Source organism: Piliocolobus tephrosceles, chromosome 14 (assembly GCF_002776525.5).
Source record: "Piliocolobus tephrosceles isolate RC106 chromosome 14, ASM277652v3, whole genome shotgun sequence".
NCBI classification, from domain to species: domain Eukaryota; kingdom Metazoa; phylum Chordata; class Mammalia; order Primates; family Cercopithecidae; genus Piliocolobus; species Piliocolobus tephrosceles.
The window spans coordinates 4399983-4415792 of NC_045447.1; the positions used below are offsets into that span (position 1 = coordinate 4399983).

Sequence of the window (15810 nt, forward strand, 5' to 3'; positions counted from 1 at the left end):
ATCCCCATCTCACAGATGAGTCAACCCAGCCTCAGGGAGCCTCAGCATAGTGCCCGGGAAGGGCGGATTTGAACCGAGGGCGGTCTGGGCTCTTCCCTCTTTGCAGAGCATCTCCTGGCCAGAGCCAGAAGACTCATTTCTCTTCCTTCTCCCTGCCGTGCCCCACCACCTCACGGGGATGTGGCACCTGCTGTGCTGTGGGCAGGTTGTGCCTCGTATTGCCGCACAGACCTGTGCCCCGGGCAGCTCACTGCAGTTGGGTTGAGTCAGGACCCAACTGTCACTTCAGATCAAGAAGCACGGAGGGCAGCAAGGATGCCCGTGGCCACCTTGGGAAGTTTCCTCAAGATGAAGGGACTTTTAAACGTGGAACAAGACAGTTAACAAGCGTATGGAGAGGCCAGTGGCTGCCTCACTCCAAGTCTCCTGGTCTGTCTGTCTGAGGTGCACTTGGGGCCTTGGGTGGGGAACAGCTGGGAGGTCTTTCTGAGACCTCAGATCCCTGTCTGAGCAATTCCTGTAGGCGGTGTGGGAGGAGTGGCTCATTTCCATTGGTTTAGGAAATGATGCTGGAGGCTACTCTGAGCCCAGCACTCAGCTGAGTTGGGGCCAGGTGGACCGCCGCACACTGGACCATTTCTCCTGGCAGCTGCCAGTATCCTCGGCTGTCCAACTAGAGGACTGTGGATGGGTCGCTGGATGCGACAGAGCCTTGCTTCTCCTGGGAGAAGGTGCATGTGTTTTCCAGCTGCAGGTGGCGAGAGTTGGGTGGGACATCTTGAGTCTAGCACTGCACAGGGCGTGGGGGGCACTGATAACCGTTGGCCACTGCTACTCTTGTCTTCACCTGGTGCATTGGGGTCTGTAGGTGGTGGCCAGGAGGGTATGGCTGGCCCTGCCAGAGAGTCGTGGAAAGGGGGATTCCCTCCAGAGGCCCTAAGCAAAACCAGTACTCCTGGAGGCTTGATGAGGGTCAGAGAGGGGCCTGCAGGGTGCCGGGAACTTGTAAACCTTGTCAGAGCACGTGGCGCCCTTCCCTAGGGCCCCAGGCGGCCCCACCATGGGGGCCCTCATTGGCTTCACTGGCTCAAGCGCAGGGTGATTGGGTCACTTTTTTGGCTTCTCTCTCTCTGAGGCGCCAGAAAGAGAAAGCTAGAGTTGTGCACACATCGCCTGGTGAGATGGGCTTCCTGGAGGGAGGCCTGATGGGCACTGGGTGTTGAGCATTGATGCTGGCCTTGGCTTGCCCAGCTGCAGACCTGCTCTGAGGACCCCATGGTCCCCTGTGTGGGTGGACGCCTGCTCTGACTCTGCAGGGAGTGCTGGGACCACCAGCAGAACCATGGCCTTGTCCTCACTTGACACTCATGGGCAGCGTTGCATCCCCTCCAGGGGTGTGTCCTCCTGCAGGACCCAGCAGCCTTGTGACGAGACCTCTGTTAGGACCATGTTTTATAGTTGAGGAAACAGGCTCAGGGAGGCTGAGAGTCGCCCCAGCTCCAAGGGGGAAGCTGACATTCGAACCTCAACCTGTGTGGCCGGGAGTTCCTGCTTCCATGTCACTGCCCCACACTGCCACCCTGTGATGTGTGCTAAACAAACACCACCCCATCATCTATCATCATAATGGCAAAATTGGCAGGTTCCTCTTTTTTTTTCTTTTTTTTTGAGACGGAATCTTGCTTTGTTGCCCAGGTTGGAGTGCAGTGGCGCAATCTCGGCCCTCTGGAACCTCCGCCTCCTGGGTTCAAGCCATTCTCCTGCCTCAGCCTCCCAGGTAACTGGGACTACAGGCGTGTACCACCACGCCTGGCTAATTTTTTTGTAGTTTTGGTAGAGATGGGGTTTCACCAGGCTGGCCAGGCTGGTCTCGAACTCCTAACCTCAAGTGATCCACCCACCTCGGCCTCCCAAAGTGCTGGGATTACAGACGTGAGCCACCACGCCTGACCAGGCTCCTCTTTAAAATCATCGCAGTGTAGTTGCCCCGCACTGACTGATGTTGAGTAGACGTGTCCTCACTCCCACCGATGGGCCCCAGGCTCACGGGGATTTGACGGCTGTTTTGCTTGGAGGTTTTTGTGAGTTCCTGCTCCGTGGAAGCGTAGGGATTTCTACGAAACACAGTGGTCCAGTGAGCATGGGCTCCTCCCCTCCCCTCAACACATAGAGTCCCTCTTTAAATGAAATAATGCAAACTAAAACAGGATTACTAGGCTTAGAACTAGAAAGGGAAATCCTCAATTGTCAGAAACCAAGAGGAATGTCAAAGACAGAAAGAGGAGCCAGGCCAGCTTGGCTCCCCACCCACCCCCTGGGAGGCCTGGAACCAGGCCCACCCTGGGGCCTGGGCCCCAACAGCTGGGGTTGCATCATGGTGGAGGTGAGGGAGATGGAATGGACGCAGTGCAGAGAGCTGAGCCAGGAAGGCCGAGAGGGCCATGCAGTGGGGACCAGAGAGCTGTACTCTGGCACACAGAAGCAGCTGACCATCCCAGGCTGGGCAGGGAAACAGTCTCTGGCAGGATCCATCCTGCATTGGCACCAGGCCCGAGGTGGGGCCTGAAAGCCAGGGGGAAACCAGGAGAGCCTCACAGTTATGCCTCTCAGAGCTTGGGGGCTCCCTCCACCCATTGAAAACAATCCCCATTGAGGATGCACTTACAGCATAGAACAACATATACGTGTGTTTATATACAATACATGTAATCTGTGAATATATGTATGTTTACCAGACTAGCCAGCTGGTGCTGAAAAAGAACAAATCAGCATGGGGGAGGGGGCTAGCAGATGCAATTGATGAGAAAGAATTTCTATTCTCGGCAAAAAGGAACAGAATGCAAAAGAAAAGAAGAGAAAATGATGAGTAAACAAGCAGGGCAAAAAGAACAGATGGGCTTTGAGGAAAGAACTAAATAGAAATTCTCAAAATGAAAATTGAGGTTGTTGAAACGAAAAACTCAGTATGTGTCTTAAACAGTGGTCTAGGTGGAGCTGAAGGGAGAATTAATGAATCAGAAGATAGAACCGAGGAAGTCACTAAGAATATAGCAAGAAGGATGAAGTTACAGGAGATGTGAAAAAGAAGTGAGGCAGACAATGCAGAGAGAAGGTGCAGAGGTGCAGTGTAGACTGGGATGAGGTCACGTGTGAATAGCTAGACATCTGGGTTCTTTCCAGAAGGCCATGCAAAACTGGGGATTGTCCAACAGTGAATCCACAGTCTACGTTTCCTTTTTCTTCATGGCCCTGTCTTGAGTTTTGACTGTGGATGTTTAAGTTGCAAGTACTGTGAGCACAGCACCTCTGTCCTCCGTTTGGAAACTCGATGCAGTAAAGTAAAGATGCTGAAGTGTTTTTGTGGAAGGAACCGTCAAGTGGAGTTTTCGGTGCCTAGGCTCTGGGGTCACTGAGGCTTCCTATCCTCTGCTGAAACTGCAGCATAGAGCTTTGCATTTACGGTCACTGTGATCTAAAGGTTTCTCAGGTGGAGTTGTAGCTGAAGGGCCTACAACGTGAAGACGTTGGAGATAAATCATTCAGCAAAGCCAACTTAGTTCCTACCCTGGAAGAGCTCACAGACCACATCCCCTTCCCTGCGTCCTTCCTGGTCCCTCTGCTTCCCCATCCAGTGTGTAGGGGCTTCAGGGACCCTGCCTCTGTGAGGCGTCCACAAGTGGACAATTGGGACATGCTCCTGGCTTCCCCGCAGGCTTTGACCCAGTCTGTGGCGTTACCCGTCTGGCCAGTCCCTAGGGGACAGAGGGCCCCAGTGGGCTGCATATCCAGCCATGTGGGTCCTGAACTATAAATGCAGATTCCCAGGCCCCAGAGCCTATGGGATGGGGGATAGGACCTAGGGTCTGTCCTTTAAAGCGCCATCCTGGAAAGGTTGTACTGTGGCTGTGTGGAGGCTGACGGGCTGCCAATGTCTGAGAACCTGAGGTCAGAACAGGCCATGGTTGGGTGGGGATGGAGCCAGGGCTGCCATCCAGGATCTGGACTCAACCACCACAGCCTGTCCTCTGAGCTCTCCAGTCCCCACCTCGTTCCTCAGTGAGTCTCACTGAGCACAGCCGGGTGAGGCCTGGACATTGGTGAATGGTACAGAGGCCTGAAGCTTTGGGAGCTGGCGGTGCAGGTGGACTCCCCAGCAGGCCTGGTCCTTTCGAGTAGCACATCTTTCCCCTTGTCCTTCCTCCCTGTTCCTTGTCCCCAGCACACACACTCCTTTCCTCCTGCCCCAGCGGCTGTCTTCAGGAGAGGGAGGGAAGGAGGAAGGGAAGTGCGGCTGTGTGTCTTCATTCGTTTGTTAACCGGCGCTTGGAACAGACGTAATAAAAGTAGGGAAAATGTCATCCTTTGACATTTGCGATATCGGAAGAGTTGGCTGGGGCTGTGGGCTAAGAGGTGTTTGATCATTGCCTGAGGGCCAGGCCCCTGGGGACACCAGCTTTCTGTCCTGGGAGTGGGGTGGGCATAGCCAGAGTTGCCCTGGGGAGCTACTGTGGGGCATCCCTCTTCCTCCAGGGAGGTACTTCTGTTCCCAACCTTTCAGGCCGGTGGGTTTCGTACGGGGCCACCTCTGCCGCATCTGACCGCATGGCTATCTCAGTGGTCTGGTGTCTGCTCCAGCAGCGCCTGCCCTGGGTTTTGGGTCACTGGAGTATGGTCCCCCATGGTGGGCCCCTGAGCTTCCCCCTGTCCCCAGTGCCAGCCAGGAAGCCTGAAATTCAGGCAGATGGAGGGACAGGGCTCCTCCAGCATAGCTGGTCACGCTGAACCCATGGAAGGAGCTGCCCATCAATGCTGCAGGCCCTCCAGAGCCCTTCATACGCCACTCATGACATGTTCATCCTGGGGCAAAGCGCCCCAAGCTCGGGGCTGAGGCTGCTGTGGTCATAGCAGCTGTAGAAATTGTCCACAGGAGCCACAGATGCACGGATGCAGGAGACCCATGTTCTGGCCTTGGCTGGCTCACCCACCACACCTCCTTTCTGTCTCCGGTTCCATCTGTATGACCTGACCTGGGGCCTTTGCACTGACTCCAGGTTGACAAACATGTTCTTGTGTGTCAGTGCTGACTGAATGCTGGTGCCTCCTTAGACTCCTTGGAGGAGGACTCTGGGCCTACGCCCGGCTCCTTGGAGGAGCTGATTAGCCACGTCTGCTGTGGGAGGTGTGTGGGAGGGCTCGGGTGCCCTGTAGTTGCCAAACCCTTTGAGATCTAACATTCTTCCAAATAACTGTAAGGACATACAGCAATATTGCTTTAATTTTTGTTTTCCGTAAATGCTTAGAGCTCTTAAAAGCCAAAAACACTCGCAGAGCCAAGTTCCTGATTATTTGTGAAAGGCCCCTTGTAGCATCAGCATGGGAGTGCGGCTGGGCCGGCTGCATAATCGGCCCATTGAGTCTTGTCTGAGGAAGCACAGAAGAACCCTGTCCTTCCACGACCCCGGCTTCCCTGGCCCCGGCCCCTAACCACGAGCACCTACAGGAAGGCAGCAAGCAGCCGCTGGCTCATTGGTCAAACCTGCCATCTCTATGGTTCATTTTCTTTCCTCTCCCCCTTTTGAAAATTGCTGCTGGAAGTGGAACAGCCTGAAAGGAAGCCTGGGGGGTACATCCGGCTGGGGGGCTTTGGCCAAGTGACCAAGCCTCGGTTTTCCTGTCTAACAAATGTGCACTGCAGGATGGCCTCATGGGGTTCCCTGGTGTGGTGTGCGGCACGCGGAGCGCCCTCTGGGCTCCGTTCCTATGACACCAGCACCCAGTAGAGGGTCTTTATGAATTCAGCACGTGGCCGTCGTGGGCCTTTTCCGGTTGCCCACTGCCAGACACACGTGTACATACATGCACACGCAGCCACGTAGCCATTCAGTGCACACACAGACTTGGAGCACACGCAAGCAACATGCACACACGACCACACACGCGAACTTGCGCACACACATGGACTCACACACGTACTCGGTGCAGTTTCAACATCGAGGCCGCACCTGCCTCCTCAGGGCCTGAGTCTGGCGCGCAGGAGCTGCATTCACCCTGTGAATTGTGACAGCTTCCTGGCCATCTCATGTGTGTGAAAACCTGTACCCCTGGGCCAGCCATCTCCTGTCCTCTGCCCCAGGTTCCCCATATTCATCTGCAGAGCCTCTTGTCCTCTCTCCGGCCTGCTTGCCACCCGTCCCTTTGGAGATCTGTGGAGTAGCTGTGTTGGGGCTTTCAATGCCAGGAGACAGGTGGGTCCTGCCTATCCATAGGAGGCCCACATCAAGGGGCAGGCTGGTTAGGGGCAGCAGAGGGAGGAGGAGTGGCTACTGCTGCTCGCCAAACCTTCCTCTTGACCAATCTGCTGGTCAGGGGAGACAAGGAGCGATCCTGTCATGCCGCTGTGCACCTGGAGCTCTTGTCCTTCTGTGTCCTGAACCCTCCATGGAGCCAGGCATCTGGTTAAATGTCATGCAGGGGAGGGCTTGAAGGGAAGCAAGCAGAACCCTGGGATATTTGCATGTGCATGGTACCCTGGCTGCTGGGTGACTTTGGGCGGGTTGCTTGACCTCTCTGGGCTCCCATTTCCCCATCTCTGAAACTGTAGCCGTGTTTCTTACCCAGATGTGATGTGCTTAGTTAACAGTTCTCGATGTCCTGCAAAACACTGTCCCCAGTTCTGTGATGCCTTTTCTGGTTTCTTGTGAAATTATAGGAGTGTCTTTTCTTGTCTCTCACAGGTCATCTCCGCTGTGTCGAGGCTCTCGCTGCACAGCATTGCGCAGAACAAAGGAATCAGGTAAGCTCTCTGGAGTGCGCTGCCAAGGCCAGGTCCTTTCATCTCTGTTGACACCGGCGTGCCTTGTCACACATACTGGGGTGGGAAGCAGATGCCCTCCATCTGCCTGTGTCTTTATCACGCATTTGCAGCGTGTTGTCGAGTAACTTGTTGGCGGCTACAGTAAGGGGTGTCGGGGGAGGGAGGCTTCAGCTCACACGGGGGAAATCTTGCAAGGATGTTACTGACGGCTGCAAAATCTCTTTCGATTTAGGTAATAAGATCAGTAAATTAATCCTTTCACAGATCATTGCCTACCTAAATGTACTCTCCACACATCAGAACCGGGGTCTCTACCGAGAATGAGGTAGCTGGGGTCTGTTTGCAGGGATGGGGCTGGAGCAGGGTGGACTTGCCTAGCTTAGGGGCTGCAGGTCTCTGTGCAGGGCATCTGGACAAGTCAAGCCAAGGAATTTCTCTACTCTCCATTTATTCTGCTTGGACTGCAGAGTTCAGCCTCAGAGGGTCCCATGACCCCTGTGATCTTGCCTCCTGCTTCTGACTCTTGGATGGCACTTGGGCATCTGTGAGAGGAGGGAATGGCCCCAGATAAGAACTGGTCACTGTGGATTCTGACCCACAGATTGAGGTCAGGGAGACCAGGTTCCTGACGGGGTGGGGACGTGTGTCTGGGAGACCCTTGGGAGGACAGGGGCCAGCAGAGTGAGAAGGAGAGGCTGGGATGACAGAGAGAGCCTGGCCTGAGAGCAGAGAGGATGGGGGTCACATCTGGGCACAGGTGACATCATGAGGATGCCCTGATTTTGGGAAGGGGCCTCACCCTGATGTGATCCGTGAGGGACGCCGTGTGTGACTGCAGGCTGGGGGGTCCCAGAACGATGGTGCTGGAGCATTTGGTGGCACAGTTGCCCCTTGGTGGGGGCCATTTGTTCAGGTTCACAGAGACTCTGGGCAGGGCTAAATGTTCCTAAACCCATGGGGACTTCCGATGTTGGATTCTCAGAGGACTCAGAAATTCCTTTGAGTTGAGGTTTTTTTGAAAATATGAAATATAGGACAGACTCTTAAAATTACATATTAATCACATACAAAAGAATATTTAGAACACATTTGGGGCATAAAGAATAACAGTGAAAACCCCGGTGCCCAGCGCCCTGAGTACTTTCTAGAGGATAACTAACACCTCTGGGGCCCCACCAGTCCCTCCACCAGGTATGTAGGCTGTTTCCCAACTGGTGCAAAGTCTGTAATAGGTACCATTTAAAACACCATTTAAAACATTTAAAATGATACTTTTTTTTAAAGTATCATTTCTGGATACAAAGACTATGTGTTGTTTGTTTTTGTTTCCAGAAATGATGGTTCCTTCTTCCTTCCGCCAGCCCGTGACATACAATACTGTCAGTGGCGTGGTTGTACTCCCTAGCCTGTTTTTTCTTGTTTTGTTTTGTTTTGTTAACATATTATTAGGCAGGAAAGAGAGTCAAGCAACAAAAAATCAGTCATTTTAATTGCTCCTGCACAAAATACTAGACTTTTTATCTCTTCTCCAAATCCATTAGACATTCTCCCAAACTGGAGGCCTGGTGCTGCAGACCCCACGTCAGATGAGTGACCTGATTCTGTTCCTGGGAAGGCAGGTGGCCCGGCTTGGCATTGGCGCGGTCCTGCCACAGGTGCCCACAGCCATATCCCCTCTCCTGCTTCAGACAGTCCGTGGTCACAGTCCTGGGTCACAGCTGTGTCTGTGTCAGGCTCTGGATGTCCCTGCCCTCCTAAGGCTGAGGTGCTCCGTCTGAAGCTGCGAGGGCCTGTTTCCCTTGGGGTTTACAGGTGGCAACGGGAGCCCACTGGTGGCTTCAGGGATGGTGAGGACAGTGGGAAGGGCTGGCCCTGCATCTATCCTGCATGTCTGTCCTGCTGTCTGATGAATGGGGAGGCCCTTTGAGGCCCGGGGTGGGGACCCTCGCTCCCTCCCTCCCTCCGGGCCACTCCCTCCCTCTGCCACCTCTCTGGCCCCTCCACCCAGCCAACCCCAGAGGACGCTGCTGGTGCTTCATGCCGCTCCTCCCAGGACGGGCGGAGCAGTCGGTTGGCCCTGCTTGCTGGCCCTGGCTCTGGGGCTGGCAGATGTAGAGGGAAACCTGCCCTCTTTCCTCTCAGGTCGGGGAACTGCCTAGGCAGCGTGTGGGCACACTGGCCCCTGGGACTGGGAACACAGACTGCAGCCCTGAAGGCTGCCGCCCCACGGGAGACCTGGGTGGAGGCATGGTGAGCCAGGGCTGCGTGTCGGTGGACCCAGCTCTGAAGCCTGTGTCCTGGTTAGCTGTGGGGCTCGTGCTGGAGATATCTCCCCGAGCCTCCCTTTTTATATCTACAAGATGAGGATCAACAATGAGGGCGTCTCGGATTTATTGAGATGAGACCTGTAAATCCCAGGGCGCAGGGCCTGGCCCAGAGAAGGGCTCACTAAATGTTCTCAGTGACAGTAGCAGGGTATGTGTGGGGTCCCCAAGACCATCCTCAGGTTCTCGGATTCACCAGGAGAAGCCATTATGGCTGCGGAGAAAGGTCTAGACTCAAATCAGCAAATGGAAAAGGCCCCGGGGTGGAGCCAGGATACATCGGGCGTGGGTTTGCATTTGTCCCCTCCCCATGGAGCCTTCTGCATAGTCCTTAGTTCTCCCGGCAACGGTGTGTGACAGTAGGCACGTGTGGCAACGGCCACAGAACATTGCCAGCCACGGAATCCCACCCAAGCCCTGGAGTGGGGGTCCTCACTGGTGGTCGGTGGGGTTGGGCATGCCAGTGAGACCAACCTTAGTTACTCCATCCCCAGCCCCTCCCAAGGCCACACTGATCCTGCATTGACCACAGCCCTGCCATAAACCACATCGTGAGCGTACACTGTGTGGTCCAAGGCCTCAGGTGTACAAAGATGCTCTTATCCAGAGGGCTTACCCGGCGGACACTCCAGGACTTAGAGGTTAGAGGTCATCTCCTAGGAGCTGGGCAAGAGCCAGTCTTTTCTTTGGCATGTAGAGGGGTTGAGCACCCCACGTCTGCTGAGTTACCCCTTTCTGCACACAGGACAGGCAGATGTGAGAGACAAAGGGGAGGTGTTTGCAGACCAAAGGAAAGGGCCTCCTGAGTGCAGAGCGAGGCTTCACAGGCTCTGCAGGCCCTTCTCCCCGAGGCCTGACTTTCCTGCCCCTCTCCTCCACCCTCCCTCCTCTGAGCCCCACTCTGGGACTTTTCCTGGGTCCTTTCCCTCTGCAGCCCTTGGGGTTGAGTGCAGACCTCCACTGGTTCACACGCTCAGCCGAGAGTTCGGGAGACAGGTGACAGGCAACCCTCCCAGGCAGCCCTACTTGCTGGCTGAGTCTGAGCAATGTCCCACCCTGCTCCGGATGGGCTGAGATTTCCGTGGGGAATTGAACCTTCTGGGGTCAGCCACCAGCGCTTCACAAGACAATAAGTGTTTCGTTTGGAGCGTTTTGTAGTGTTAGTGATTAGCAAAAGGTTCTAGTTTAGCACAACCCCTTCCTTCTTGAAAACCCGCAAACCAAGCCCACAGCCCTGAAGAATCTCTCCCTCGTTTCATGGCTGAATAGGAGCCCAACGTGCTCCTTCAAAAAAATCATTTTCACAACCCTTGCACTTTGCATAATGAGCTGATTTTCCATAAAAGCCCCAATTATACTTCTCAGAGGCTGATGAATTAGAGACTTAATCTAAGAATCCCGCCCTGGTGCCGGCTGGGGGATCAAACATGTTGGGGAAGGGGGTGAGGGGGAGGATTGTGGTTGTAGAGTGGGAGAGGGGTTTGTGGAAGGCACCCAGTGAGGCATGTGGGGATGTGGATCTTGCTGTGGCCAGAGCTAACCCTCCAGATTGGGGGTGTCCTAATTTGGGGTCATCACAGCTCTGAACGGCTGGGAGGGAGGAGATGGTAAAGGGTAGGACTTCCTGAGAAGGAAGCCAAAAGGTGCCCTCCGCCTGGGAGGTCAGGACCCATGAAGGAAACTTCCATCAGCCAAATAACCTTGGACAGGGATTCTCTTGGAACCTTTGTCTCTTCTTCTGTAGGCTGGGAGCATGGCCCTGCCTCGTGTGGCTGCTGTGTGTCTGTGCACCGTATAGCACAGCACCTGGTCCTTGGTGAAGGACCACGGCTGCTAGGTAGATGTCCTAACCCCCGAACCCTGAGAGAGTGACAAGGAAAAGGGTTTTCGCAGATGTAAATACACACAATTTTAAGAGGGAGGCAGGAAGGTCAGAGTCGGAAGAAGGAGATGTGATGGCAGAGGCGGAGTTAGCGTGATGGGGCTGTGGGCCAAGGAATGCAGGCGGCTTCTTTGGAAGCTGGAAAAGGTAAGGGATGCATTCTCCCCGGAGCCTCCTGAAAGGGACCAGACCCTCAGTACCTTGATGCCAGCCCCTAGAATCCACTTCAGATTTCTGACCCCCTGAACTATAAGAGTCGGTGTTGCTTGTAGCCACCAACTCTCCAACTCTCTGGTGACCTGTTAGAGCAGCAGCAAACGCCCCTGGATTGGCTGGGAGGCTGTCTGAAGGCCCAACTATGTGGCGTGTCTGGGCATGTACCAGCATGGGGTCCTGGTCAGGAGCACATACCAGCATGGGGTCCCGGTGGGGGGCACATACCAGCATGGAGTCTGGATGGAGGGACTCAGTCCTGGCTCCTTGCTGGGCTGGGCTCCTGGCTTTGATTGTCTCGTGCTGGCCCAGCCCTGCCACCCTCTCTTCTGCTTCTGACTTTTAAAAATTCAAATACATTCATATCACATAAATGTAACCCTTTTAAAGTGTGCAATTCAGTGGCATTTAGTACGTTCACAGTATTGTGCAACCACCGCCTCTATCTGCTTTCAAAACATCTTCACACCCCAGAAAGAAGCCCGTCACCGTGAGTAGTCACCGCCCTCCCTAGCCTCGGGCAGCCCCCAGCCTGCTTTCTGTCTGTCTGCTCTGGATGTTTTGTGTCCACGGAATCATACCGTGCGTGCCTTTCACACGTGGCTTCTCCCACTCCGCATCTTGTTTTCAAGGTTCACTCAGCCGTAGCCAGTCAGTGCGCCATTGCTCTTTATGGCCGTGTCACATTCCATTGTGTGGCCGGGCCATATTTTGCATATCTGTTTATCACGTGATGAACCTTTGGCCTGTTTCCACCTTTTGGCTCCTGTGAATAGCATTGCTGTGACGGCTGCAAGGCAGGGGACAGGGGTCAGGCTGAGGTTGGAGTGAGAGAAATGGACGTAAGCTGGAACTTCCTGCTTCAATATGAAGTGAATTCTTAGAATATCAGACATACCCGTATCGAATCTAAGCACAGCAAAACCTGAGGAACTGTAAGCGGTGACCTCGCATTTTGTTATGGCTTTGAGGACCCGCCTTTTGGTCTTCCCATGTGCAGGGGGAGCTGGTGGCGAGCTTTATCCCGGAGCACTGAGCAACCAGACCTAAGATGTGGCTCGTGTGGGGAGAGGCTGGGTGCCTTCCCGGGATATAGAGGCAGCTTGCAGAGACGGCCTCATGCTGAGTTCTTTCCTTTCAGCCTCTGCTCCTGCAGTGGCCGGGAGGGCACTGGAACCCCGTTCCTTGCTGGGTGGCCCAGATAATGAGAAAGTCTATGCAGTGGTGAGGGCTGCATCCTTGACTTCCACTCCCAAACCTGGTTTTGCCTTCCCGAATCACCTACTAGGTACCAAATACCTCTCAAGTGAGACATCTCAGCCAGACGCTCCATGAGTGGGCCTTGGCAGACTCTGCAGTTCCTACACCTCCGTGAACGAGTGTGCTACCCTGTATGCACACTGTTATCCGAGGTGAAGGATAAGCACGCCAACGCCTTGTCCTGCCCCGAGAGTCCCGGCCTCTTCTCCCCGGAGTCTTTGCTGTGTTTGAAGACATTGCTGTGGCTCCTGTAGCCTTCTCTCTTGGGCACAGCATCCCCGGCTCTCAACGCTTTCTTCCATCCGAGCTGGTGTCCCTTTTCCCATCTGGTGCTGCCTGCTTAATTCCAGGTAATTGGGCTGAGAGGAGATGGGGACGGGAGGTGGCAGTCATTATATGCTTAGCAGCTCATCCCTCCAGCAAGATGGGTTTAATTGTCCCACCTGGTGACATCAAACGTCCTGGCCACCTGTCCTCAGTGGGTCTGCTGTGAGGGGACAGGATGACATGTGAGTCCCTGGGCCAGCCTAATTGGAGAGTCTTCTTTTCTTTTTCTTTCCTTTCATTACAATAATGGATTCAACCTCCTCTGCATAGGGAGTGGGAGGGGAGTAATTGGAAGATATTAAACTCCTTCCTGGAGAGGGGAGGTCAGAAGAGGCCACCTTTGGATTGCTGGGCTTCAAGGCTGGGGTCCGGCCCCCTCCAGCCTGCTTCTGGTCACAGCAGCCAGCTCTCTGAAGGGTAGGCTCGAGTCACCAGCTGGCTTGCTCCATCAATCTGGCACCTGTTCCACACCCCAGGCCCTTGTTGCCCTGGTCAGTAGCACAAGCCAGCGGCAATCAGTGAAGAATAGCACTGGGCAGGCCCAGCACTCTGGCCTTGCACAGTCACTGCCTCATTTGCACCACTGCTCCTCCTCTGCATCTGTCCAGCCATGGCTGGGGCCTCCAAGTTTAGGCAGAACAAACTGTGTTAGATGGTGCATGTGTATGGGTGTGTGCATGTGTGTATGTACACGTGCACGTGGGGGTGTGTGTGCAGCTACACATGGGTGTGTGTGTGCATGTGCAGATGTGTGTGTGTGTACAGGTGCATGGAGTGTGTGTGTGCAGGTGTATGGGGTATGTGTGTGCAGGTGCATGGGGTATGTGTGCACATGCAGATGTGTTTGTACAGGTGCATGGAGTGTGTGTGTGCAGGTGTGTGGGGTGTGTGTGTGCAGGTGCATAGGGTGTGTGTGCACATGCAGATGTGTGTGTACAGGTGCATGGAGTGTGTGTGTGTGCAGGTGTATGGGGTGTGTGTGTTCATGTGCAGATGGGGGTGTGTGTGTGTGCATGTGTGTGTGTATATATGCTCATGTGCCCACACATATCTCTGCACTGGGAGTTCCCGGCAGGCCTGGATCTTGCTCATTCTGTATCCCAGTATCTCCAGCAGTCGAGTCTGAATGTAGGGATCATGCCAGCGGGAGCAGCAGGCACCCAGAGTGTTTGGGATCCTCCCTGGGGCTTGGTTGCAGATTCTCAAGGGCTGGTGCTCCTCATGGTGAGGATGGGTGAAGGGAGGGTGCTTGGCTGTCCTGTCTGGGCAGTGTTGGCACGGGGAGGGAGAGCCCAGGGTACTCAGGCCTGGCTTGGTTTCTTTGGTTTAGGGATGCCAATGCTGATGTGGCAGCCAAGGCTAGTGACAGAGCTGACCGTCGTGGGCAAGCGCTTTGGTGTAGCAAAGGGGCGTGGCATGTGTGGGTTGGCCATAGTGCAGGGTGACGTAGATTGTGCTCGGCCGCTCCCTGCCCCACTCCAGCCTTTTGGGTGCTTGTCAGATGGAACCTGCCACACCTGTGGGAGCTGTAGCCGGTGGGTGGTACTCAGAGTGCAGAGAGGGGACAAGCAAGGGGTGATGTCAACGGAGGCTGCTGGGGCAGGGCCTCCCCAGTGCCTGAGGGATTCCTTTTCCATGCACTATACCTGGCCTAGTGTCCAGTTCTGCTGCTCAGCATGGGGGCAGCTCTGCACCAAGCCTTCCACCCTCTCTTGGCCGATGACCCTCTCCCCATGCTTGCTGACAGGAGACCCACACTTGGGAAGGAGTGAGTGGCCCTGGGGTAGAGGGAGGCCACATCTGCAGAGGCAGCAAACACTGACCTTTGCTGTACTAAAGCCACAGCCTGGCCCACTGGCCACCAGAAGTGTGCACCTGGCCCCACACAGAAGGCTTTGAACCCGTTCCCGCTGTCCAGGGCCTGCCGCGGCTTTTACCTGACAGCTGAGTGGCTGGCGGCTGGAATCCAGTCTTGCCACCTACAAGACCTGGGATGTCGTCTGTGAATGGGGTGACTATGGCATCTTGTGTGTGGGGTTTTCATAAGGACTGAGTGGGAGAATCGGGTGACTCTCTGGGCCTGGCACACGGGAAGTGCATGGCACACATTGGCCAGTACGACCTGGGGTGAGTCTATGTCCAGCACAGAAATGGCGAGGGGGGCCCAATGGGTCAACGGGGGCTGTGCCCCCACCCTGCACCCCTAACCGAGCGGCAGGGCTAGGGAACACTGGTGTGTCCTCTCTGCGGTTGCCACCATGAGGATGATGGTGTGAAGGAGACACATTTGTTCAGAAATACAGTAACTGGCTGTTTACTGCATGGCTGGTGTAGATGAGCTCCCTCATGCTGGAGACGGTCAGGAGAAGCAGGGCTGGCAGCCTGGCAGGGGGGCGTGAACAGCCAGCCTGAGCTTCTGCAGTGGGGCAGGGATCTGCCTGTGTCTGTCTTTAAAAGACAAAATGCAGCTGAGTTTCTCTCTTTGCTCAGCTCCAGATCATCACAGCTATTGTCAGATGAACTTGCTGAGCTGCCAGTTTGCCCACTGAGAATACTTCTCCGGCTCATCTAATAGATTTTATTATTACTTCTTTTCTCGTCTCACTCCCTCCTTCCCATCCACCCCCCACTCCCCGCCTTCTGTTCTGCCTTCTTTCCTTCCTTCTTTTTATTCTTCTATCTACCCACTTATCTACCCATCTACCACTCATTCATCATCTATCCATGTATATATCTACCCATCTGCCTGTCCATTCTTTCATCCATCCACCCATCCAGGTACCCTGCAACCCATCCACGCACACACCAAGCCACCCATCTTCCAGTCCATTCATCAGTCTGTCCATCTGTCCACACATCCATACATCTACCCACCCATCCATTATTCAAGCACCCTACAACCCATCAAGCCACCCATCCACCCGTCACTTCTTCAGTTTGTCCATCTGTCTACTCATCAGTCCATCCGTTCACTCATTTATCCTTCCTTC

General features: G+C 54.7%; 1 protein-coding gene across 2 annotated transcripts in view; it reads left to right on the forward strand.

Moving 5' to 3' along the window:
* The window catches only part of VAV2 (vav guanine nucleotide exchange factor 2), a 238500-nt gene that overhangs the window by 127275 nt on the left and 95415 nt on the right, over positions 1 to 15810 (forward strand). For both annotated transcript variants that reach the window (XM_026457484.1, XM_026457483.2), the window contains exon 3: positions 6735 to 6793. In XM_026457484.1, coding sequence (XP_026313269.1) covers positions 6735 to 6793 — 59 coding nt within the window. The remainder of the gene's footprint in view (positions 1 to 6734; positions 6794 to 15810) is intronic.